The following is a 24,697-nucleotide window of genomic DNA, read 5'->3' on the forward strand; positions in this document are numbered from 1 at the left end:
TCAGGTGGTGTTCGTGAGCTGGTGTAGAAGCTTTTGGGATTGTGGACTAGTGGCGCTAGATGATGTGTCAGTGAGTTTAGGAAGCTGTCAAGCAGCTGGTAAGTTAAATATGCATATGGTGTCCACAGGGTTTCTAAGAATTATCTCTTATTATGTCTCTTATAGAATTCCCTAATTAATTCCATATTTTTCTTTCAGAATATCTCACAACATACCACAAATTTTTTTAAAGATTTTATTTATATATTTCAAATTGTTATCGGTACATTATTTTCCAATTTACATTTAACTTGACCTCCCATCCACCCCTCCCTCCCTGGTTTTCCCCATTTTCCAAAATATGCTCCATGTTGTAGTTATTCTATACCTTGCCTTCTCCAGTGTTTTCAAATATATATTTTATTGCTGATCTTACTGTAAAGCCACTTGCGTTTTAGCTTAGTTTACAGTAGTTTTTTTTTAATCCTCGATTTCTGTTTCTCACCACAGTACATTATCATTGCTCAGTTAGTTGTAAAGATACAAATTAAGTCAAATAACTATGCATCTGAACCTGCCTTTACTCAGTAATATGGAAATGATAAATGGATTCACAGGCTTTACTCATATGTGTATTGTGACATATGGGTTACATCAGTCCCAATCCATGAGCAGCACATGCATGGAAATCTCACCATACCAAGCACATTCCCAGCCTAAACCCATACGGACACCCAAACACACCTGAATATGCAGGCGTGCTCTGTCCTGGGTGCTCTCCTATTAGTGACCTAAAATTAAGTAGTGTGGGAACAGATAAGCTGTGGCTGCCCAAGACATTGTTGGACTGAGCACCCCTCGGCCCACAGCCAGCATGGCCAGGGGTCCGCAATGCAGGGTCTTGTAGTCCAGCAAGATCTGGAGCGCCAGAGATTCCACAGCTCTGAAATATAGAATACAAAATACTTGCAATCTTCTGGAGAATCCAGGGCACCGGAGAAATAGTAGCCAGCTCACACTAATGCTAGCAGTTCATTCAGGAAAATGATGTTAGTGGTTGCTGGGAACTCTGGAAACAGGCCTGTGCATCCTTGCCTCCATTGTCCCACAAGTCTGCCTTATAACTGCCTTATAGCCACATCCATAGAGCGGGATGATGTTGCTGATGAGTAATAGAATGTATTCAAAGGGAAGCGGCAAAGAATATGGATGCTTTCCTTTAGCACATTAAATTCCCATTATATCACACCTGTCATGAGATGAGCCTACAGGGTTTCCTCCCTGTCTGCTCTGAAAGCAGGAACTTATGGAAGGCCAGAATGAACTGTGCTTTCTGCATTGTGCAAGATGCAATTTGAGTTCTCCCATGTCAGTAATGCTTACTTTCTGGGGTAACACTTCCTAAATGTCCACACTGGCATTAGAGATCCAAACTATGAGTAGGGGGGGTGGAATCCTATGCAAATATATAATTAAGGTCATATTCTTAAGTCTCCAGGACCAAGGCAAACTATATTTTCAGTCAGGCCTGCATTTTCCTCAAGTACATTATTTGTCCATAAAGTTTATTTTAGAGTGAAAAGCAGGTGTGTTTTATGGTTTAATGCTGTTTTATGTAAAGGGATCCAAAGCCATTTTGCTTTCATAATTTCAGAAAGTAGAAAACCTTGGAATGTGTCATCAGTGTTGCTTTTTAAAACTGACAAATTCAAATAGATTAATGGATACTGCAAATTTTAGGTAACAGGTAAAGTTGGTGATGACTTCCAACCACAATGCCATATGTGTGTGGTATTTCAGACAGGGTTGGACCTACTTTGAACTGTAACTCTGTAAATTCTTTGTTACAGATATATTGCCTGCTTTTCCTGGAGAATGTACTTTTGAGCGAAATGAATGTGGGTTCATTCAGCAAAATAGAAACCGGAGTGGTTGGCATAAGAGAAGAGGTCAGACACCAACATCTTACACTGGACCCAAAGGAGACCACACTTCTGGGGTAGGTGAGTTAAACTGTAAATTTTTAGCTAGAGGGCATTGACTAAAATATGGAAGATCAGAGAATAAGACAGAAAGTTTTCTTATCCAATACATTTTAGGTAAGGCAGGACTCTCCAAAGTATTTAGAGGGGATAATTTCTTTTATAATGTACACGGGTCAATAAACCATAGTTGTTTATTCTGCAAAGAGGACTTACACAGTTAAGAACCCAAACAAACCCCTTTAAACAGGTTTACTCTTTTCCTTTTAACAAACAAAAAAGCTGATCTTACAATGTAGGTTGCTTTGTGCATTAAAGAGACCTGTAACAGATTATTGACAGTCTCATTTTTTTCCAGTCACTTCCAATAAGCCTGGGCAGGAAAAGAACAACACTTGAACACTCAAGCCATTATAAAATCTGGATTATTTATTCCAGTACCTTGACATTTTGCAAAGAGTCTGCCTGGTGAGAGCTCTGAGGTGGCCAAATTATGAAAAGCTAAGAAATAGGTTGATAATAGAGCTGTGAAAATATTTTCCCTTTAAGTGCAATTTTAACCTGTTGGGATGTCCATTTTTTGTGCACCCATAACATACCACCAGTTGAGATTCTATCAAAACTTCAGGAGAGCCAAAGGGAAATAATTCACAGAATTCTACAATTTTGCCTCTACTGTATCTTCAGTAAAAATATTTAAAACATGGGTATAAAAACAACTAGAATGAGTAATAAGTACTACTGAGGCAACATCAGATGCTATTTCTACAGTTCATAGTTCTGATTTTTAAAATGATGCACAAACTTGTGTTTTAATTTAGATGATCTTGGATTCCTAAATTTTCAATTTTCTCAGCTTCATTGTGTCACAGAAGACTAGCTTAGAAACCAAATAATGTGTTGTTTAACAATCTGTGTACCCCAGTCGGTTTTATACCATCTTCAATGGATTCTGTGTTTCAATGGATTCTGTGGAGCGAATGCAGGCTTTCGCTGAAGCTTGGAGAGCGAGAGGGGCTGGTGCGCACCAACCCCTCTCGCTCTCCAGGCTTCAGGCAGCTATCCGCAAGCCTTCGGAGCGCGGTGGGAGTGCCCACCAGGCTCCAAAGGCTTGCGGATAGCAGCCTGCAGCCCGAAATTTTTTTTCTTCTTTATTCCCCCCCCCCCCCAAAAAAAACCTAGGTGCGCCCTATGGTCCAGTGCGCACTATAGGGCGAAAAATACGGTACTTAAAAAAACACTTCCCAATAATATTTCTCCAAGTTCAAAGAATCCTCAAGCACATTGTTAACTAATGCAATTCTGTGCAGCGATATCCATAGCACCCAACAGCTGTTCTTGCTATTCTTGGTCTCTTTCCATCTCCTGAGATTGCTATCAATTCTTATTTCTTTCAGGATTGACTGGGGTGGTGAAGAGGAGGGGGGAGAATTTTTTCCTTGACAAAATGAGTAGCAAAGAAGAGTGGAATTGTAGCAATAGAGGCAGGAATATATGAACTTGTTGATTATTAGATGCAGTTGTAGTTTGAACATAAAAAACTGCTGCCACTGATGATTGTGAAATGGCGACACTGTGAGAAAGCAATGCCTTGGTGCACTAGGCAGCTCCAGGAAAGTCTAACTGAACTGTGGACAAATTAATTCCTTATGCAGAACAAGCCCCAAGGGTAGGGTACTCATTACAGCATTTATGGAGGTGTGCATCTTTTTCTTTTAAAAAAGGACATTACATGTACATAGAGGCATCCAACATGATCTATGGACAGAAGACACAGCTTGTTTCAAGGGTACTACGACGGACTGTTGGACATCAGTGTCTTACATTTTTTTATCACATGTATGGCTCTGGAACAGGGCTATTAAATGTTTATATGAAAAAGCATGGTGATAAGGACGAGATCCTCCTCTGGAGAAGGCATGGTGAACAAAGCATCACATGGTTAAGAGGCCAAATAGAATATACATGTGATAGATCTCATCAGGTAAGTTAACATTGCAGCAATGGATCCCATTGGGGATGTTTATGACATGTTATAACTCACTTTTAGTTGCTAACACACATGCTGCAGTCTTGCAACAGAGTCTGAAGCAACTCAAATGAATGGAAAAGAACCACTGTTAGAATTCGGGTTCCTTAACTCACTTCACTTTCACCTTAAAAAGGTAAAGGTAAGGGTACCCCTGCCTGTACGGGCCAGTCTTGACAGACTCTAGGGTTGTGCGCCCATCTCACTTAAGAGGCCGGGGGCCAGCGCTGTCCGAAGACACTTCCGGGTCACGTGGCCAGCGTGACAAGCTGCATCTGGCGAGCCAGCGCAGCACACGGAAACACCATTTACCTTCCCACCAGTAAGCGGTCCCTATTTATCTACTTGCACCCGAAGGTGCTTTCGAACTGCTAGGTTGGCAGGCGCTGGGACCGAGCGACAGGAGTGCACCCCGCCGCGGGGATTCGAACCGCTGACCTTTCGATCGGCAAGTCCTAGGCGCTGAGGCTTTAACCCACAGCGCCACCCGCGTCCCAGTCACTTTCACCTTAGGGTTCATGGTAAGGAGGATTGTTACCTCTTTGCAATGCAGGTAAATCCACTACAGTATTATGTGCTTTGGTTCCATAGCCAAGGTAACAGTTTTTTCTTTATGGATTTAGGTAGCAATAGCCTGAGTAACATTGGGTTGTAGTCCCAAACTGGCCCAGGTGTGTTCCCATGTAGTCACTTTTAAAAGTAATGTGGGAAAAGTAATGTGGGAAAAACCGTGTACACATCTAGCTATTTAAACCAACACAGTGAAAATAACTCAGTGGAACAAAAATATTTTTTTCAGCTCAGTTCTCCTGATTGGCCTTGTCTGCAAGTAACCTTTGAATGGCCCAAGCAAGGGAACATGGTGACTCAAGTTAACAGTGAATAACTCTGAACCAGCTGATCATATAATATAGGTGGGCTTTCTTGGCAACAATGCCATCCTTGTACCTGTATGCTCAGAAGTAAACTTCATTGAGTTCCATGGTACTTACTCATAGACCTGGGATACTGCTATAATACAGACCTGGCTGGAGCCACATATGAAAGCTGAAGAAGCAGAAGGGATACAATCCTATGCAAACTTGGAGAAAGTTCAAATAAGCACAGTGGAACTTGCTTCTGTAAACATGCTCTGTATGTTGATCTAATGGTGCAATCCTAGGCATACCTGCTCCGAGGCAAGTCCCACTGAATTCAGTGGGACTTACTTCCAGGTAAGTGGGTATAGGATTACAGCCTTAACTGTACCTGAGAAGCTACAACACTGGTAATAATAATTGGATTTTTTCTTTAAGTTAAGGTATCTATCTGCCAGGCAGTCCTAAGAGAATATGTTTAATGTTCTGGATGCAATAAAGAAATAAAGATTTCATTAAAACACATTGGCCTGGATCCTAGCTAATGTGACTAGAAGGAAACCAGTGTAAGGGGACTTTTTGTCTTCCTTCCAGCACATCCAATGGTCACTGGAGGGTCAGAGAACCCTCCTGAATAACATGGAGTGGGAGGTGGATGCTGAAGTAGGGGGGTGGGGTGGGAAGTTCCCCAAAATTCAGTAGGGTAGTTCCCCCTCCCACATCACAAACCCTCCAGAGAGACTTCTCAGTGGGTTGGAGTGGATGGGGAAGTCAATTTCAATGAACTTCTTTGCATTAATTAGGTCCATGGCTAAAAAATATTTCAGTTGACTGAAGAATTTCTTCTATATATACTTTTCAAATTACTGGAAACTTTACCTTCAAAAATATTTTAAAAATTGTATTTTTTTAAAAATACAGATTATATTTGAAGCAGTTCGTGGAATATCAGTAAGAAGTGACATTGCCATTGATGATATTTTATTTCAGAGAGGACCTTGTAAAGGTAAATTATATTTACTTTAAGTTCTTCTTCACTTCATTTCTAGTCCCCCCCCCACATTTCCTGGTGATAGATGACTATATGAACTACAAATAAAGCAGTACAGTGAGGCAGCTCCTAGTGGCACTTGTGTGTTGAATCCATGTAGATGTAAACATACCCTCAACTTGTTGGTGGGGTGCTTCCCCAACCCTTCCAAGCAGATTTGGGGGTGCATGGCATGGAGGAGGAGAGAAAGGGAAAGTCCTGTTGCATGAGTGAACCTCTTAAGTCAAATCCCGCCTGATTCTTTTGTCAAATGATACCAACTGCTTGAAATTCCACTAGGCCATTATTTGAATGAATTTCATTATTATGGCTGGAATACTATACCCTCCTACCTGGGAGTAAGCTCCATTAAAGCTGATGTGACTTATTTCCAAATAGACAAGTATAAGTTTGCACTGTGTTTGTTTTTCAATAGTAGCCCATGTTAAAATGATTATCTATAGAATAGTATGCTACTTCAAATATTCTTTTCCTCCACCTCTAGAAACAGGAGAAACCATACTGCAATCTTCTGGTTATTCTGCCGATTTTAATGAAATTGAATACTGAGCTCCGCAGAAGCAGATGGAGTATCACCTTGCTTATCTACAATAGGAACTGCACAGCTCCCTCCCTGCTCTCAGTTGTAGAGTGATAAATACTGAACTATTTTGTTAGCAGCGTGAAGGTATGGCAAGAATTCAGCCTTGCCAATGAAGTTACTGACTCAGGGTTTCCCTCACTTTGTTTTTTATTGTATTTTATTTTGCATGTGACATCAGATATTCTAAAGGGCTATTCATTTTGCACAGAGTGTGAAGTAATAGACAAATGTGTTTTTGGTAAACATTTTTGGGCACATAATTACAGAAAGCAAAATGGACAAAATATATAATTTGTCATTCTGTTAACTAAAACTGCATTCAGTGAATGTCTTGTCTTTGGCAAATTATGGATTTAATTTTAGAATTTAGAAAGAATGGAGAAAATATTATTAAAAGCTAGTAATATTCTGTAGATCAAATGAAATAGTTTTCAATTGTTGTTCAGGAAACCCAATCACTTCAGGGAACCCATTTATAAAAATATTAAGTATAACATATAAACGATCTGGGTAGGTTTTTTTGTTTTTGGCTATTCCTTGCCAAACAATTATTGTAATGAATCCATTTGTCATTCCAGCAGCTAACAGATGAACTGCTGTAAAGGTTCTGTTAAAGTGTTGATTACAATACATAAACAGTGACCTGCATACATTACAGCAGACTGGAATGCAGGTTTTTTTTATTAAAAAAAATAGCTTTATAGACTTGTGCAGAATTGTCTTTATCATACTCAGCCACAAACAATCTGCCTTCCTGTTAGAAATAGATTATGCATATTTGATTGCTGAATATTTTATATTTTATAGATATGTATGGGTGTGTGTTTTGTGTGCACATGCACATGTATTTACATCACGTTTTCCCATAATTTGGAACAAGGTAATAAAATACAATTTAAAATAATTTCTCTGACTCCACTTAAGTGACTAGAAGTGGCTAAAATATATTTTCAAACCTCACCCATGCACTGGTAACTTCCAGACCAGACTATTACAATAGGCTACTTTTGAAAAAAAATAATCTGGAAAATATAGCTAGCCCAGTGTGTGGCAGCTACTTTCTTAACTAGGGCTTGTTGCAATGAATACAGTCGTACCATGGAAGGAGAACAGAATCTGTTCCGGAAGTCCATTTGACTTCCAAAACGTTCGAAAACCAAAGCACAGCTTCTGATAGGCTTCAGGAAGTTCCTGCAGCCAATCGGAAGCCATGGAAGCCTCGTTGGACATTTGGCTTCCCAAAATAGTTCACAAACCAGAACATTCACTTCCGTGTTTGCGGCGTTCAGGAGCCAAAACATCTGAGAACTAAGCTGTTCCAAAACCAAGGTACGACTGTACTTATGTTCCAAGAACTTCACTGGCTTCCAGTTGGTTTGCATGTGTAATTCAAACTGTTGCTGTAAACTGTTGGGAGTTCTAGGAACACAAGACCAGCTATTCCTATATACGGTAAGTCTGCCTCTGCATGTTCCGAGACTGTAATGATCACTGCACGGATTGGGTTTGGATTGGAAGGCTCTGATGAAGAATGAATAAACTGGGGTTAGAAAGGGGAAATTCCCATTTCTTCCTCAACTTAAGCAACATCCAAAAGGGGAGCAGGAATGTTGGCTCTATTCCTGTGGAATGGGCTCAGTAGAATCTAGGGGGAGGCTTTGAGCAGTGGGAGGTGGGGGAAGCAGCAGCTGAGTAGGGTGCAATATGGTGCCACCTTTACAGGTGGTGCAGACACCCCACCCCAATGGAGTACAGGCAATTCTCGTTTTGCACGGGGGTTACATTCCGGACCCCCACACGCATCAGCAGGGCCCACATAAAGCCTTCCGCCCTCTTAGTAACATTTTAGAGTCACTTCTGGCTTGGGCGCCGTGAGCATCCATCAGCCACAGCATATATGCATTTGCAATCCTGACATTTCCACAAGTAAGAATGCCACAACTTGTCTTTAAAAAGAACTTTTCAAACACCATCCCACTTCCAAGTTATCACTTCCATCCCACTTACCTAGATGGAAGTAAGATCTGCTTTTGGGGTGGGAGCCTGGGATGACTGAAGGCCCGGCTCTAATGGGAAACACATAAGATCATACCTATTCCAGTGTAACCAGGAGAGTAACACAGCAGAGCTTCAGGATCTTCAACCTTTTCTGTTGCCAGCCATTTCAGAATTGATGGTGAAGACAACTCCTTGCCCACACAGTTCAAAGTGAAGTGTTTCATTGCCACAAGCCAACAAGACAGTTATTTACACAATATACATAGTTACAGGTAGGTAGCCGTGTTGGTCTGCCGTAGTTGAAACAAAATAAAAAAAATTGTTCCAGTAGCACCTTAGAGACCAACTAAGTTTGTTGTTGGTATGAGCTTTATCTGAAGAAGTCTGCATGTACACGAAAGCTCATACCAATAACAAACTTAGTTGGTCTCTAAGGTGCTACTGGAAGGAATTTTTTTTTTATTTTGCTTCAACAATATACATATTTAGGAGATACTGGTGCATCATAGACTACAGACTAACTAAATAAGTACAGCAGAACTTTCCTAACTTTTCATGTTGGTGACATACTTTTTAGACATGCATCATTTCAAGCCACGGGGACGCGGGTGGCGCTGTGGGTAAAAGCCTCAGCGCCTAGGGCTTGCCGATCGAAAGGTCGGCGGTTCGAATCCCCGCAGCGGGGTGCGCTCCCGTTGTTCGGTCCCAGCGCCTGCCAACCTAGCAGTTCGAAAGCACCCCCGGGTGCAAGTAGATAAATAGGGACCGCTTACCAGCAGGAAGGTAAACGGCGTTCCGTGTGCTGCGCTGGCTCACCAGAGTAGCTTTGTCACGCTGGCCACGTGACCCGGAAGTGTCTCCGGACAGCGCTGGCCCCCGGCCTCTTGAGTGAGATGGGCGCACAACCCTAGAGTCTGTCAAGACTGGCCCGTACGGGCAGGGGTACCTTTACCTTTACATTTCAAGCCACAGTAATTCAGTTTTACTAACAAACCAAAGGTTAAACTAACCCTTTTCCAGCCCCGGGAGGAACGTGGGGAGCATTCGCACAACACACCTACATTTTGCAGCCGACACAGTAAGGTGTCCTGACACAGTTTGGAAAGCTCTGAAGTACAGTAACTTGGTCTTAAAAGGTTGTGGTAAAAATGGTAAAGAGACTCAAACTGGAAAGAGATCCATACAAAACTGCTGGATGCTCCTGGTTATATGTAAGACACACACACACACACTTTGGGTAAGAAAGCAGGGGTGGGGGGATGAGTCATGCCAGAAGCCTGTGGCCTTCAGCTGTTTCAAGAGGCCCACCCCAGCTGGCGTCCTAACCCTGAACAGAAATCAGACATGGGGCAAGGCAACACAAGAGGCAAACCAAAGCATTCCATCAACGGTGCCTCTGAAAAATTTTACACATCACTTGGGAAGACAGGCAAACTAATATCAGTGTACTGGAAGAAGCAAAGATCACCAATGCTGAAGCAATGATTCTTCAACATCAACTTCGTTGGACCGGTCATGTTGTGCAGATGCTTGATTATCATCTTCCAAAGCAACTACTCTATTCTGAACTTAAAAATGGAAAGCGTAATGCTGGTGGTCAACGAAAGAGGTTTAAAGACTGTCTCAAGGCAAATAATAATAATAATGTGCTCAATATATTACAGTATAAAATATACTACAGTATAAACACCAACAACTGGGAAACACTGGCCTGCGAGCGCTCCAGTTGGAGAACAGCCTTTACCAAAGGTGTCATGGGCTTTGAAGACACTCAAACTCAGGACGCAAGGGAGAAATGTGCTAAGAGGAAGGCATGCTTGGCAAATCCACACCGTGATCAACTTCTGTCCGGAAACCAATATCCCCACTGTGGAAGGACGTGCGGATCCAGAATTGGCCTCCACAGCCACTTACAGACTCACTTTTGGAAAACATGTTTATGGAAGACAATCTTACTCAGCTACGAGTGATCACCAAAAAAGAACAAGAAGTGCAATTAACACCAACATTTAAATTGCACTAACAGAAATGAGGGAAACAGGGCTTATTCTGTAATGGTACCACAACTGCCTGGCCATCCCTCTCCTTTTTTTTAGATTGCAGGTGAAAACAATCTGGGAGAGGAGGACAAATGGTTCGAGGAAGCGACTTGTTACTTGGAATTAAATATATTTAGCACATTTTGTTAGTTGGTGTTCAGAAGCAGGAGAGAAGGCAACTCACACAATCAAACTCTCATTCTCCCATCTGTATCTCCCCTCTTAAATATCTGTGTGTCATAGGACACAGAACTCTTGTAGTTGGAGAATGCAAGGGCACGATCTGTCGAGTGAGCTTGTAATCTATTTCCACAGCATTGAAATTTATGAATAAATAAATGCATTGCTTGATTGTAAAAAAACCACCCCAACCACTCAAGGTTGTTTACAAAAAAGATAAAACAATAAAACTATCACTAAGGAATATCAACAACGATAATTGAAGAAAATCCAAAAATTAAAATAAAAAACTGAAATTAGAATCCACTGGATCCTAGGACAGAGTAGTAAAAATTACATAAAATTACTTAACAACCATCTAAAAAGAAAAAGAAAAAAGCAACAGCAACTGCTATTGCCTAATCATTCAACTTTCCCTTCCGTTTGACCAGTGCTCAGGATTGAGCTTAGAAGATGACAGCGGGCAAGTGGCCAAAGACAGTGTGAGAAAGGAATTGGGGTCCCCTTAGGGCAAGAAACCCTCCCTGGAGTTAGAAAATCAAAGTAATTATTGGCCATTTGCCTTCTCGTACAAGGTTTTTGAGCAAGTGGTTGCAGAGCAGATCCACAAGCTATTGAAAGAAACTGGTTTGCTAGATCAATTCCAGTCTGGGTTAGGCCTGGTTTTGGACAAGAAACTTCTTTGGTCACCTTGTATGATGACCTTTGTTAGGAGAGACAGGGTAAATAGGTCCTTGTTAATTCACAACCTCTCAGCAGCTTTTCATACCATCAACCATTGTATCCATCTGGAGCAGCTGTCCAAGTTAGCAACACGAGAAGGGGCCTTTTCTGTGCTGGCTCCCCACTTGTGGAACGCTCTTTCCAGGGAGGCTCAGGCAAAATCATTCCTCTTCTCCAGGCCTTTGCCTAATTAAACAATCTGTGGGCTTTTAAACTGGGGGTTGGGATTGTTTTTGTTTGTTACCATGGTATGTATTTTTATACTGTAATCCGCAGATGAAGGGCAGTATAGAAATTTAATAATAGTAATTATTCTGATCTTAGGTGAGACCTCTCAGAATCTTAAACTGAAGATGCTCCTGAGAAAATAGTTTCTGGGCTAGAATCTACATGGAAAGCAGTAGTGGGCCAAGACTTTGAGAGTTCCCTTGCCTCCTGCTTAGGTTTGTGCTACTGCAGCTAAAGTCGGACCCAAGTGGGGAAAGGTCAGCCACAATGGGGAGGAGGAGCATGACTGCAGTGTGAGATGTTATAACTGCTGGCATGTGTCATCTTTTCTCATCCAGTCCCCCTAACAGTTTTGCTGCACTGCTCAGTTTTATAGTTTCTTTTTTATTTATGTACTTCCTGCCATTTTGCCAAGGAATTCAAAGTTGTTTACAATTTAAAAATTCTAAAATACACACTCTCCCACACCAACCGACAATAAAGCAGTATTTGGTCAGGCAAATATTACTTCTTTTCAGGAGCTGAAGGCAAGAACTCTAAGGTCTGGGCTCCTCTTAGTTCAAACGGTCATTTACTCATTTACTGGTTTTGGGTGGCATCACTGGTCATGTCTCAACACCTCTTCAAGAGAACAGTTCCTATCTCTTGTACTGCTTGACAAAAGGAGACTGGTAGGATACAGAGAACCATTACTGCAGCTTATATATAGTAAATCATTCAGTAAACTGGTGGTCTATATCATCTTGCAACGAGGATTTTGCCTGGTCAGATGTAAAATGGTCAGGCTTCCAAGTCACCATCATAACTCCAAAGGCCGATGCTCTAATCATAGGCACCATTGTCTGGAGTACTACTGAACTCAACAGGACTTACAGTGGTGCCTCGCAAGACGAAATTAATTCGTTCCGCAAGTCTCTTCATCTTGCGGTTTTTTCGTCTTGCGATGCACGGTTTCCCATAGGAATGCATTGAAAATCAATTAATGCGTTCCTAGGGAAACCGCCTTCAGACCAGGTCCGGGGACAGACTGTCCCCGGACCTCTTCTGAAGGCTGGGGGGGGGGGGACAAGGGCTTTTCTTCCCACCCCCAGCATTTTAAAATCGCCCCGGGACAGCGGAGGACTTCTCCGCTGTCCGGGGCGATTTAAAAGCCCCTGGGAAGGCAGGCAGGGGGGACAAAGACTTTCGCCCCCCGCCCGCCTTCAGAAGGTGTTCCCGCCCCCCCCCCCGCTTCGGAGCAGCGTTCCGAAGCGGGGTGGCTGGGGCAGGTGTTCCCGCCCCCCGCCCGGCTTCGCAGCAGCGCTACGAAGCCCGGCGGCTGGGGCAGGTGTTCCCGCCCCCCCACCCCGCTTCGGAGCAGCGTTCCGAAGCGGGGTGGCTGGGGCAGGTGTTCCCGCCCCCCGCCCGGCTTCGCAGCAGCGCTACGAAGCCCGGCGGCTGGGGCAGGTGTTCCCGCCCCCCCACCCCGCTTCGGAGCAGCGTTCCGAAGCGGGGTGGCTGGGGCAGGTGTTCCCGCCCCCCGCCCGGCTTCGCAGCAGCGCTACGAAGCCCGGCGGCTGGGGCAGGTGTTCCCGCCCCCCCCACCCCGCTTCGGAGCAGCGGGAGAAGCGATCTCCCCGCAGCCCCTTGCTTCAAAAGAGGTCCGGGGGCAGACCTCTTTTGAAGCAAGGGGCGGTGGGGAGAAGCGATCTCCCCGCCGCCCCTTGCTTCAAAAGAGAAGACCCGCTGTCCCCGGGGCAAGCTTCGTTTTGCGAAGCAAGCCCATAGGGAAATTCGTCTTGCGAGGCAACTCGAAAACGAAAAAACCTTTCGTTTTGAGAGTTTTTCGTCTCGCGAGGCGTTCGTCTTGCGGGGTACCACTGTACTTTTAAGTAGATAGATATACATAGGATTGTGCTGTAAGCTATGATATTTTGAATTAAGCTGAAACAATGGAGTTTGTTTCAAAACCAGGGGAAGTGTCTAATGAATTATTTTTACTGAAATTATTCCTTTTCTAAGTGCTTTTCCATTCCTATGTTATCTGCAATAAGGTTACAAAGAAAGTGATAATTTCTTAAGCTATGTGTTCAGCAGCACAACTTGGTGAGCATCTTGGTCAAATACAGAAAATGTTTATGTGAATTTGGGCCTTTCCAATACATATCCATCCATTTATCCACTATTTCTAATGACTATCCTTTTGATCCTTGATGTATTTTTCTATTGGTTTTGCTACAGCCATTCTCTGCACTAGTGACTTATTTTCTTAACTAAATTAATTCAAATACATTTATAATAATAATAATAATTAAAAAAAAATTAAAAAAATATAATTTATTATTTATACCCCGCCCATCTGGCTGGGTTTCCCCAGCCACTCTGGGCGGCTTCCAACAGAATATTAAAATACAATAGTCTATTAAACATTAAAAGCTTCCTTAAACAGGACTGCCTTCAGACGTCTTCTAAAAGTCTGGTAGTTGTTTTTCTCTTTGACATCTGGTGGGAGGGTGTTCCACAGGGCAGGTGCCACTACCAAGAAGGCCCTCTGCCTGGTTCCCTGTATCTTGGCTTCTCGGAGCAAGGGAACCGCCAGAAGGCCCTTGGCACTGGACCTCAGTGTCTGGGCAGAAGGATGGGGGTGGAGACACTACTTCAGGTATACTGGACCGAGGCCGTTTAGGGCTTTCAAGGTCAGCACCAACACTTTGAATTGTGCTTGGAAATGTACTGGGAGCCAATGTAGGTCTTTCAAGACCAGTGTTATGTGGTCTCGGCGGCCGCTCCCAGTCACCAGTCTAGCTGCTGCTGTTATGTTTACTAGGGGTTGCTCGTGCGCAAGCAGGGCAAACCTCTCCCTGGCTGGCTGCTAATGTAAACTTTATCTGTCCGGAGAGCCACTCGCCCGTGGCCGCCTCAATCGCTGGCAGAATCTGTGAGTGGGCATTTCTTAAACTTCTTCCAGCATAAAAGCTCCTTGACGCCCAGTCTCCGCCTTCCCTCTCTGCGTGAAAGCCTTCTGCACAGAGAGGGCGTGGGCAACGGAGGACCCCTTCCCTCCCCGCTTGTCCCAGGCAAGGAGTCGTGGGACTGCCTCTCCACATCCGACTCCTGCACCCCCTCTCCCCTGGAGCTGCGTTTATTCTCTTCCCCAGAAGAGGAGCTGCTTCTCCCGATCCCTGAAGGCTCTCTATGGCTTTTGCTCTCTCCCTCCGGCACTGTTGGCAGTTCCCTGACATCCGCATTCTGGATTAGTTGTGGTTTCTGGGTCACCTTCAAAGGTAGCCCCACATAGAGCGCATTGCAGTAGTCCAAGCAAGAGATAACTAGAGCATGCACCACTCTGGCGAGACAGTCTGCAGGCAGGTAGGGTCTCAGCCTGCATACCAGATGGAGAATGACTCCCAGGCTGCGCACCTAGTCCTTCAGGGGCAGTTACCCCATTCAGGACCAGGGAGTCCTCCACACCTGCCTCCTGTCCCCCCAAAACAGTACTTCTGTCTTGTCAGGATTCAACCTCAGCCGCCATCCATCCGCCAACAGCCTCCAGACACTCACACAAGACCTTTACCGCGTTCACTGGTTTTGATTTGAAAGAGAGGTAGAGCTGGGTATCATTCGCATACTGATGAACACCCAGCCCAAACCCCCTGATGATGTTTCCCAGCGGCTGCATGTAGATATTGAAAAGCATGGGGGAGAGGACAGAACCCTGAGTGTTATGTAGTGTAGTTTCACCCTGGGCCAACAGGGGGATACTGTATATAGTTTTCACTCAGGTCCGCGGCAGTTATTTTAGGCGGGAACTCTGGGCTGTTGTGGTTACAATGTGACAGCCGGCTGCCTATAAATACAGGCCGGCTGAGCTGTTCACTGTCAGTTCTATTCCAGCTTACCAGAATAAAGAGCTACTTGAAGAAATCGCTGTGCCGGCTGCTATGTCAACCCACGACTTAACACTGGCGACGAAGGTGGGATCGATGGACATCAGAGCACAGCCAGATGCGGCCAGCCTCTGAACTGAGCTGAATCACTGAGCTGAATCACAGAGCGAAATCACTGAGCGAAATCACTGGGCAGAACCAGTTCAGAGCTGACTGTTCTGGCTAGAGCACTGTGTTCCATCCATCGCCCTTCACGCCGGCATCGGAATCATGGCTTCACTTGTGCCTCTACCGCCGTTTGCGCCAGCCTCTGAATCATGGGACTCCTACCTCGCTCGGTTCGACTGCTACCTCCAAGCCAACGAACTGACAGCAGTATCACAGGATCGGAAGCGGGGCCTATTCCTCAGCCTCTGTGGGCCTGAGGTGTTTGAGACGGCCCGAGCGTTGGTTGCGCCTGAAGCAGTCCAGGCATCACCATGGGACACGATCCAAGAGAAGCTCCGCAACCACTACGCACCAAAGCCGTCCAAGATTGCTGCCCGCCATGCGTTCTACCACAGGAACCAGGCAGAGGGGGAGTCAATCAACAACTACACCACCGCCCTGCGACAGGCTGCAATGCACTGTGAGTTCCGAGACTTAGACGATGCCCTGATGGATCGAATCGTCTGCGGGGTCCGGGACATCCATCTGCAACGGCGTCTCCTAGCCAAGCCAGACCTCACGCTACAGAAAGCCATTGAGGAGGCTGTGGCCTCAGAAGCTGCTGAACGCTCCGCTCAGGAGATCCGCAAGTCCAGCAGCCTGCGTCTTGCTAGGGAGCCCGTTCCGGTGCATCATGAAGAGGCCAGCAGTGAGGAGGCATCCTCCAGTGAAGACGATGATGTGCACCAGACAAAGCGGGAGCGCAGGAAGTTCCAACAGAAGTCCAAGGGCCAACCGGAATGTGCTGGCTGCGGAGGCAACCATTCCCGTGCCAAGTGTCGATTCAGAGACGCCATCTGTAGGAGGTGTTCCAGAAGGGGCCACATCGCTAAGGTCTGCCGATCGGCTCCGTCTGACACCCCCCCTTCATCGACTCGCAAGTCCAAGTCTTCACTCCAGTCTGCCAAGGAAAGTTGTTTCGCTCTCACCAACTGCCGCTGCCCGTCTGGAACCACGATTGGCCAAACCGACTCGCCTACGAGACGCAAGCTGAACGTCACGGTGCTCATTGAAGGAGCTCCATGTGACATGGAGATCGACACCGGGTCTGCCCTGTCCATCGTGTCATGGAGCACCATCAAAAGACTGGTACCCAGAGTGTCCAAAAGGCAACTCGACTCTCACCGCGTACACCTGAGAGACTACCAGGGAAACGACGTTCCCGTGGTAGGCGTTGGCCGGTTCCGGATCGCCTTCAAGGATTTTTCGGGCCTGCTCCGGTTGGTGGTGGTCGAAGGTCAGCGGCCAAGCCTCCTCGGGCTAGACTGGTTTGATGCCCTCGGCCTGGAAGTCACCGGCATCAAATGCATCTCTAACGCAGAGACTGAGGGTCTGGTCAAAGACTTTGCCGAGGTTTTTGACGGCACCTTGGGCCAATATACAGGTACGCCCATCTCCTTTAGCCTGGATCCACAAGTCGCCCCCATCAAGCTAAAGCCACGCCGGGTTCCCTTTGCTCTCAAGGCTAAGGTGGACGAACAACTGGACAAACTGATCGCCCAAGGAGTTTTGGAGCCGGTTGACCACGCAAAGTGGGAAACCCCCATCGTCACGCCTGTCAAGCCAGATGGGTCGGTGAGAATCTGCGCTGACTACAAGTGCACGATCAACAAGGCACTTCAGCAGCACGCTTATCCGGTTCCTGTTGTCCAACACCTGCTGCATTCCCTGGGTGAGGGTAAGGTCTTCGCTAAGCTGGACCTTGCCCAAGCCTATCAACAACTGCCAGTCGATGATGCCACTGCTGAAGCCCAGACGATCGTCACCCACCGGGGGGCATTCCGTTGCCGCCGGTTGCAGTTCGGGGTGAGTGTGGCTCCTGGCATCTTCCAAGGCCTTATGGAGCGTCTCCTGCAAGGGCTTCCGGGCGTGGTACCATATTTTGATGACGTCTTGGTGTCTGCAGACTCACACCAGCAGCTGTTCGAGCGCCTCCGTGCCGTGCTGACCAGGTTCCAGGAGGCCGGGCTCAAGGTAAAAAGGGAGAAGTGCCAGATCGCCGTTCCACAGGTAGAGTTCCTGGGCTATCTTATCGATGCCTCCGGTCTTCATCCAACCACATCCAAGATCCGCGCTATCCAGCAGGCCCCCACTCCAAAGAACAAAACGGAGTTGCAGGCGTTCCTGGGGCTGCTGAACTTTTATAACATGTTCCTGCCCCACAAAGCCACAGTGGCTGAGCCTCTTCACCGACTCCTTAGCACTAAGACGCCTTGGGCCTGGGGTCATCGGGAGACGGCGGCCTTCAACGCGGTCAAGGCTCTCCTTTCTTCGGACAGTGTGCTGGTACAGTACAGTGAATCCAGGCCGCTGGTCCTTGCCTGCGACGCCTCACCTTTTGGCATCGGGGCTGTCCTTAGTCACCGTTTTCCAGATGGAAGAGAAGCACCGCTCGCCTACTTTTCCAGGACACTATCTCCGACGGAACGGAATTACAGCCAGCTCGACAAGGAGGCATTGGCACTTGTGGCTGGAGTGAAGAGGTTTCATGAATACCTCTATGGCAGGACTTTTGACCTCATCACTGACCACAAGCCACTCCTGGGCCTCCTCGCCGGTGATCGTCCAACTCCACCGGTTCTCTCACCACGCATGCTGCGATGGACTGTTTTCCTGGCTGCCTACCACTACCGGCTCATCCACCGCCCGGGGAAATCGATGGGCCATGCCGACGCCCTCAGCCGTTGCCCTCTTCCAGCATTTGTGGAAGACCCGGCTCCAGCTTCATCGCTCCTTCTGATTGAGGATCTTCCGGCAGCGCCTGTGTCGGCTGCCACTGTGGCCTCCGCATCTGCCCAGGATCGCACCATCAGCCGGGTGCTCAACTGGGTGTGGAGGGGGTGGCCACAAGGGCCCTTTGCATCGGAGTTCCAGCCCTTCGCAACCAGACAACATGAACTCTCAGCTCATCGCGGCTGTCTGCTGTGGGGAGACCGCGTCGTGATTCCCCAGGGACTCCGTCAGCGCGTCCTGGAGGCTCTGCACGTTGGCCACCCGGGAATTGTCAAAATGAAGGCGTTGGCTCGGTGTTACGTCTGGTGGCCTAATATGGACGATGCCATCACTGCCTGGGTGTCCGCCTGTCAAGCGTGCCAGGAGTCGAGGCCTGCACCACCGGCAGCTAAGGGATACACGTGGGAGACGCCAAAGACACCCTGGTCGAGGGTACACATCGATCTGGCTGGCCCCTTTCACGGCCGGACCTTTATGGTAGTGGTGGACGCCTATTCCAAATGGCTGGAGGTCGCCCTGATGCCCTCCACCACTACCGAAGCTGTCATCCGGGTGCTGCGAGGCCTGTTTGCAACGCATGGGTGTCCTGATGTCCTTGTCTCTGACAACGGACCGCAGTTCACATCAGGCACGTTTGAGCGGTATCTTTTGGGACTGGGCATCCGCCATGCCCTAACGGCACCCTTTCATCCATCCAGCAACGGGCAAGCGGAAAGAATGGTGCGCTCGACAAAAGAGGCACTGGCGCGCCTGGACCGGGGAGACTGGCATGAGCGGGTCGCCGAATACTTGTTCGCGCAACACATCACCCCTCATGCGGCCACAGGGAGGAGTCCTGCGGAACTGCTTATGGGCCGCCGCCTCAGGTCACCGCTCGACCGGCTACACCCCGACTTTGCCGTGGCTGAACCCCCAGGCTGTGCCAACGCACCACGGTCATTTGTCCCAGGAAACCAGGTCTTTGCCCGGAACTATGTGGGGGACATCCCTTGGGTGCCAGCCACAGTAGTGGGAGTCACTGGACCTCGCTCGTACCAGGTGGCACTCGAAGACGGGCGCTTGTGGCGACGGCACATAGACCAACTTAGGCGCAGGGTTGGGGACTTGGACACTACCGAGGTGCCCCCAACTGCGCTTGCGGCTCCAGAAGAGACACGTACAGATGGCGAGGCCCCACCTACACCTCCCTCGCAAACTGCCAGCGTGGAGCCGAACCAAGCCGTCTCAGAACAGACTCAGACCACTCCACTTGCGGAGGCTCCACTCACAGCAGCGGATCCAGGGGAGTTGGTTCCAACGCCACCTAGGGTCGCACCACAGCCTCAGCGAGAACTGTGTGGCCCTCCGGACTTGGCTACCAGTCCCCGGCGGTCTGGCAGAGTTTCCAAGCGCCCAACTCATTTAAAGGACTATGTTGTTGGACAGGTATCACTGTTGGTCTAAGTATGGGAAATGTAACCGATATGCTTTTGTGCCTAATTGAACCATTACGCGTAGTGCTGTATATAAGGAAACCATTACGATTGTAACTAACGCCTTATCTCGGTGGGGAGGGGTGTTATGTAGTGTAGTTTCACCCTGGGCCAACAGGGGGATACTGTATATAGTTTTCACTCAGGTCTGTAGATAGTTTTCACTCAGGTCCGCGGCAGTTATTTTAGGCGGGAACTCTGGGCTGTTGTGGTTACAATGTGACAGCCGGCTGCCTATAAATACAGGCCGGCTGAGCTGTTCACTGTCAGTTCTATTCCAGCTTACCAGAATAAAGAGCTACTTGAAGAAATCGCTGTGCCGGCTGCTATGTCAACCCACGACTTAACACTGAGGCACCCCACAAGTGAGAGCCCAGGAGTCTGAACACCACCACTTTCTGAACACGGCCCAGGAGGTAGGAGTGGAACCACTGTACAGTATAAGGGACGCGGGTGGCGCTGTGGGTTAAACCACAGAGCCTAGGATTTGCTGATCAGATCAGAAGGTCGGTGGTTCGAATCCCTGCGACAGGGTGAGCTCCCATTGTTCGGTCCCTGCTCCTGCCAACCTAGCAGTTCGAAAGCACGTCAAAGTGCAAGTAGATAAATAGGTACCGCTCCGGTGGGAAGGTAAAGGGTGTTTCCGTGTGCTGCTCGGGTTCGCCAGAAGAAGCTTAGTCATGCTGGCCACATGACCCGGAAGGTGTACGCCGGCTCACTCGGCCAATACAAGCGAGATCAGCGCCGCAACCCGAGAGTCGGTCACGACTGGACCTAATGGTCAGGGGTCCCTTTACCTTTTTACCAATGTATAACAGTGCCCCCAGCCCTAGACAGTCCAGAAGGATGTTATGGTCGATAGTTTCAAAAGCTGCTGAGAGATACAGCAGAACTAGGAAACAGCTCTCACCTTTGTCCCTAGCCTGCCAGAGACCATCGTCCAGCGTGACCAAGGCAGTTTCAGTCCCATGATGAGGCCTGAAACTGGAAGGGATCCAAATGGTCTGCTTCTTCCATGTGTGCCTGGAGTTGTTCAGCAACCACTCACTCAATCACCTTGCCCAAGAATGGAAGATTTGGGTCTGGGTGATAGTTGGCCATATTGGCCGCATCTAAGGATGGTTTTTTAAGAAGCAGTTTGATAACCACCCCTTTCACTGGGTCTGGGAAGGCTCCCCCACAGAGGGAAGCATTCACTACCCCGCGAAGCCCATCACCCAGCCCTTCCCGGCTAGCTTTATAAGGCAAGGATCAAGGAGACAGGTGGTTGGTTTCACTTGTCCAAGCAGCCTGTCCACATCCTCTAGCACCAGTGGCGTAGCGTGGGGGGTGCAGGGGGGCCCGGCCGCACCGGGCGCAACATGGGGCGGGGGCGCTCGCACTCGCAGCTCTCTGCCCCTACCTGGGTCACTCTCTCTCTCTCTCTCACTGCAGTGCTGGCTGTGCGAATCCGATCCGAGCCGCCGCCCACTGTGGGGGGGTGTGTGCCAGGCGTGCCGTGCGGTGCAGAGAGAGAGCGAGGGTTAGGGGGCGCAAATTACTTGCCTTGCCCCGGGTGCTGACAATCCATGCTACGCCACTGTCTAGCACTCTCCTGCTCCGGCCCTGCTCCCACGGTGGAGTCTACCTCTTCCCAAATCTGAGCGACTTTATCTGCAAAAAACTTTGCAAAATCATCGCAGGAGATCATGTGGCCCGTACTGGGCCCCAATGTAGCAGGTGGTTCCACTAAATTGCGAACCACCTGAAAGAGTCTCTTGTTGCTGTTTTCTGCAGATGCAATAGAGGCAGTGAAGAAAGTCTTCTTCGCCGTCGCTACTGCCACTTGGTAGGCTCTATACTGAGCTCTACCCTGTCAGCTTCAGAATGAGTTATCTGCCACTGGTGCTCTAGCCGTCTCAGCGATTGTTTCATTGCCCTCAGATCCGTGGAAAACCACAGGGTTGTCCGGGCTCCATGCAATTGGAGAGGGCGCTTAGGAGCCAAACAGTCAATAGCCCTGGTGAACTGCACATTCCAGTGGGCCACCAGGGAATCAGCTGAAAGGCCATCAACATGGGATAAAGCATTTATATTTCTATGTCTGCCTTTGTGGACAGATAAAATATTCCACTATCTTTTTCCCCCTCTGAACAAAATGGTATTTAAAATTAAGTCATAAATGTCTCATCAATAGACTTGTAAAATTCTCTCTCCTGTAATGAATATTATGCTGACCTCTGGTGGAGACTTCAAGAATATCTAGAATTCACAAGATTATAGGAATGTCTGCTGTTATGGAGTTAATAGAATGCAGATCAAAGGTCGAAAGGGGGCAGTTAGGAAACAGCAAGGGAAAAGAACTTGGGAGTGTGACAGGTTGGAGAAGAATAAAAAACTGGATAAGAGAAAAAGAACAAAGGAGAGGGAGAAACACAGAAAAGAGGAAAACTGCAAGAACTTTCTATGACAGACTATAAAGTCAGTGATGGGTAACTGACACTGTTGTCACATGACAGTGGTATGGGGCTGGGTTTATGTTGTTGCTTAGTTAGCTAGTTGTGTTAATTATTTTACTCTATTATTTTTATTTCTAAAATAGCATGTTGGGTTTTAACATTGTACACTGCCCTGTTATTTCATTATAGTCTGATACAGAAACACTTTAATATCAAGGGGTTAGGTATCTTAGTACCATTTAAAAAATCCTTTCATAAAGGTGTTACACTGCAATACAGTCGTAACTTGGAAGTTGAATGGAATCCGTTCTGGATCACTTCCAGGTTTGCAGCATTCGGGAGCCAAAACTTCCCAAGTTCCAGGGCATTTGGGATCCAAAGTATGACTACCAACTTTCAAAGACATCCACTCTGAGGACAAAGAACCGGGGGGGGGGGGGGGGGGGAAATAGGCAGATTCAAATACAGACGTAGCATGTTTTATTCCAGCAAAAATGTAAGCCACACTCACTACTAATCTAGGACTCTCTATTCTAGTCCCAAAATTTGTGTGTGTGTGTGTGTGGCATTTGCATTTCTTTTCCCCTTTGTTTCAAGTGACTGCTGCCTTAAAATGATTTAATGGGTCATTCCATATCAAGTGATCTGATATTTAACCTTGTGTCATTCAATCTTCTTAATATTTTGTATACTTTTTGAATGCTCAAAACTAAGTTAAAATCTAAAATGTTAATTTTTAAAATCTCATTTTTTTAGTTATGAGGGTTTGAAATTTCAAAAAATTTGACAGTTTTGGTCTTCAAAACTAAAAATACCAATCTCATTGTATTTTTCATGGGCTTAAAATATGTCATATTTTAATTTCAAAGTTAAATTCTAAAATGTAATTTTATTTAGAAGTATAAATAATATTAACATTTCCCAAAAATATTATTTAATTATTTCTAAGAGGTGCCTGATCTAGAGGTGTCAATGAGATCACAATTAGAAAAAAATACTTCGTGCATACATGTCTGCATTGTTGAGTTCTACTTAGAACAAATGGGTCTTCTTGGAGTAGAATTTAACAGAATAAACAAGACTTCAAACTTCAATTACTCCAGACATTAGAAAATTATTCCATTAAAAATTATCTGAAGGGGAAGCTAATTCCTGGATCTGAGCCAGGATTCACACGGTCAAGAGAGACAGAGCGGTGACGGCCCTCAGAAGGAGCCCTTCAGGCGCCTTCCTGGGGCCCCGCCGGGAGCCGGAGCCCGAGAGCCCTCCCGGGACGGGGCCAAAGGGCGCACCACCCACCCGACCGCTTCCCGCCCGGCCGCCTACTATTGGCCCTCTGTGACGTCGCGCAGAGAGGCTCTTTACATATCATGCCCCGCCCCGTCGCTCCCCCACCCAATGAAAACGTCCGCTTCCGCCGGCCCGCCCCCTGGAATTGACCCCATTGACTGCCGCCCCCCCCGTGCGCCTGGCCGCTCTTTCACAGCTAACGGAAATGCTCCCGAGGCAGAAGGTCGCCCCCGCCAATGACGCGCGTTCCCAGCCCGACGTCGAGCCGCGGCGACCAATGAGAAGCGGGCGGGCGCGCGCCGCCGGCCTGCTAAATCTTCGCCGCGCCCGCGCGCCTGGAGCGGCGGCAAAATGGCGACGCCCGCGAAGCGCCGAGCGAAGAGCCCTGAGGAGGAAGCGGAAGGCGGGAGCCCGGGCAGCGGCCGCCTGCGCCGCTGGAGGCGAAGAACGGCCCCGCTGGCCGCGCTGGCCCCGCCGGAGCCCGAGCCGCCCTTCGTGGAGGGCTCCATCCTCAAGATCTACATGGAGAACTTCCTGTGAGCGCGGCGGGGCGGGAGGATCGGGGCCTCGTGGGCGGGGCTTCCCCGCGGGGCGGGCGGGGCGAGGGGGCAGCCTCCCCCCGGAGGACCCCCGTCCTGGCCAGGCGGCAGCGGGAGACGCGGGGGCTTCCAGCGCCTGCCTCCCACCTCCCGTCTCGGCTGCAGGGAGGGCGGGAGCGCCGAGCGGGCGGGGAAGTCTCTTTCCGCGCTACTTGCTTCGTGAATCTTCCACTCGTGGTGGCTTAGAAGAAGAAACCCGCAGCGCTCCCCCCCCCCCCCACTCAGCGGAGCGGCGCTCGGGACCTCCCTGCTGGGCCCCTCAGCCAAGGCCCGCTGCCCCTCCGGCTCGCGAGGAGACCCTCCCTGGGCCCCGGGGAGGCGCAGGCAACCCGGTGGCACAGCGGACTGGGAAAGGTCTAAAGGTCCATCGAGGGAAAGGGAATATACAGAGGGTCAATATTAGCTAGGCTTCTGGTCCCTCCTAGAACTCCACGTCTGTGAAT

General features: G+C 47.9%; 2 protein-coding genes across 9 annotated transcripts in view; both read left to right on the forward strand.

The window, feature by feature from the left end:
- The window catches only part of MAMDC2 (MAM domain containing 2), a 79,355-nt gene extending 71,970 nt beyond the window's left edge, over positions 1–7,385 (forward strand). For all 3 annotated transcript variants that reach the window (XM_028748363.2, XM_028748365.2, XM_028748364.2), the window contains 5 exons: positions 5–98; positions 1,830–1,982; positions 3,686–3,945; positions 5,769–5,853; positions 6,383–7,385. In XM_028748363.2, the coding sequence (XP_028604196.2) occupies positions 5–98; positions 1,830–1,982; positions 3,686–3,945; positions 5,769–5,853; positions 6,383–6,447 (657 nt within the window). In that variant the 3' untranslated portion in view covers positions 6,448–7,385. The remainder of the gene's footprint in view (positions 1–4; positions 99–1,829; positions 1,983–3,685; positions 3,946–5,768; positions 5,854–6,382) is intronic.
- A 16,583-nt stretch (positions 7,386–23,968) lies between these two features.
- Positions 23,969–24,697, forward strand: part of SMC5 (structural maintenance of chromosomes 5) — a 76,238-nt gene continuing 75,509 nt past the window's right edge. For 4 of the 6 annotated variants that reach the window (XM_028748083.2, XM_028748084.2, XM_028748085.2 and 1 more), the window contains exon 1: positions 23,970–24,191. In XM_028748083.2, the coding sequence (XP_028603916.2) occupies positions 24,007–24,191 (185 nt within the window). In that variant the 5' untranslated portion in view covers positions 23,970–24,006. Of the gene's footprint in view, positions 24,192–24,477; positions 24,617–24,697 lie in introns of those variants that run through there. The other 2 variants (XM_077935943.1, XM_028748086.2) reach the window with 2 other exon arrangements.

Source organism: Podarcis muralis, chromosome 11 (genome assembly GCF_964188315.1).
Source record: "Podarcis muralis chromosome 11, rPodMur119.hap1.1, whole genome shotgun sequence".
Taxonomy (NCBI): Eukaryota; Metazoa; Chordata; class Lepidosauria; order Squamata; family Lacertidae; genus Podarcis; species Podarcis muralis.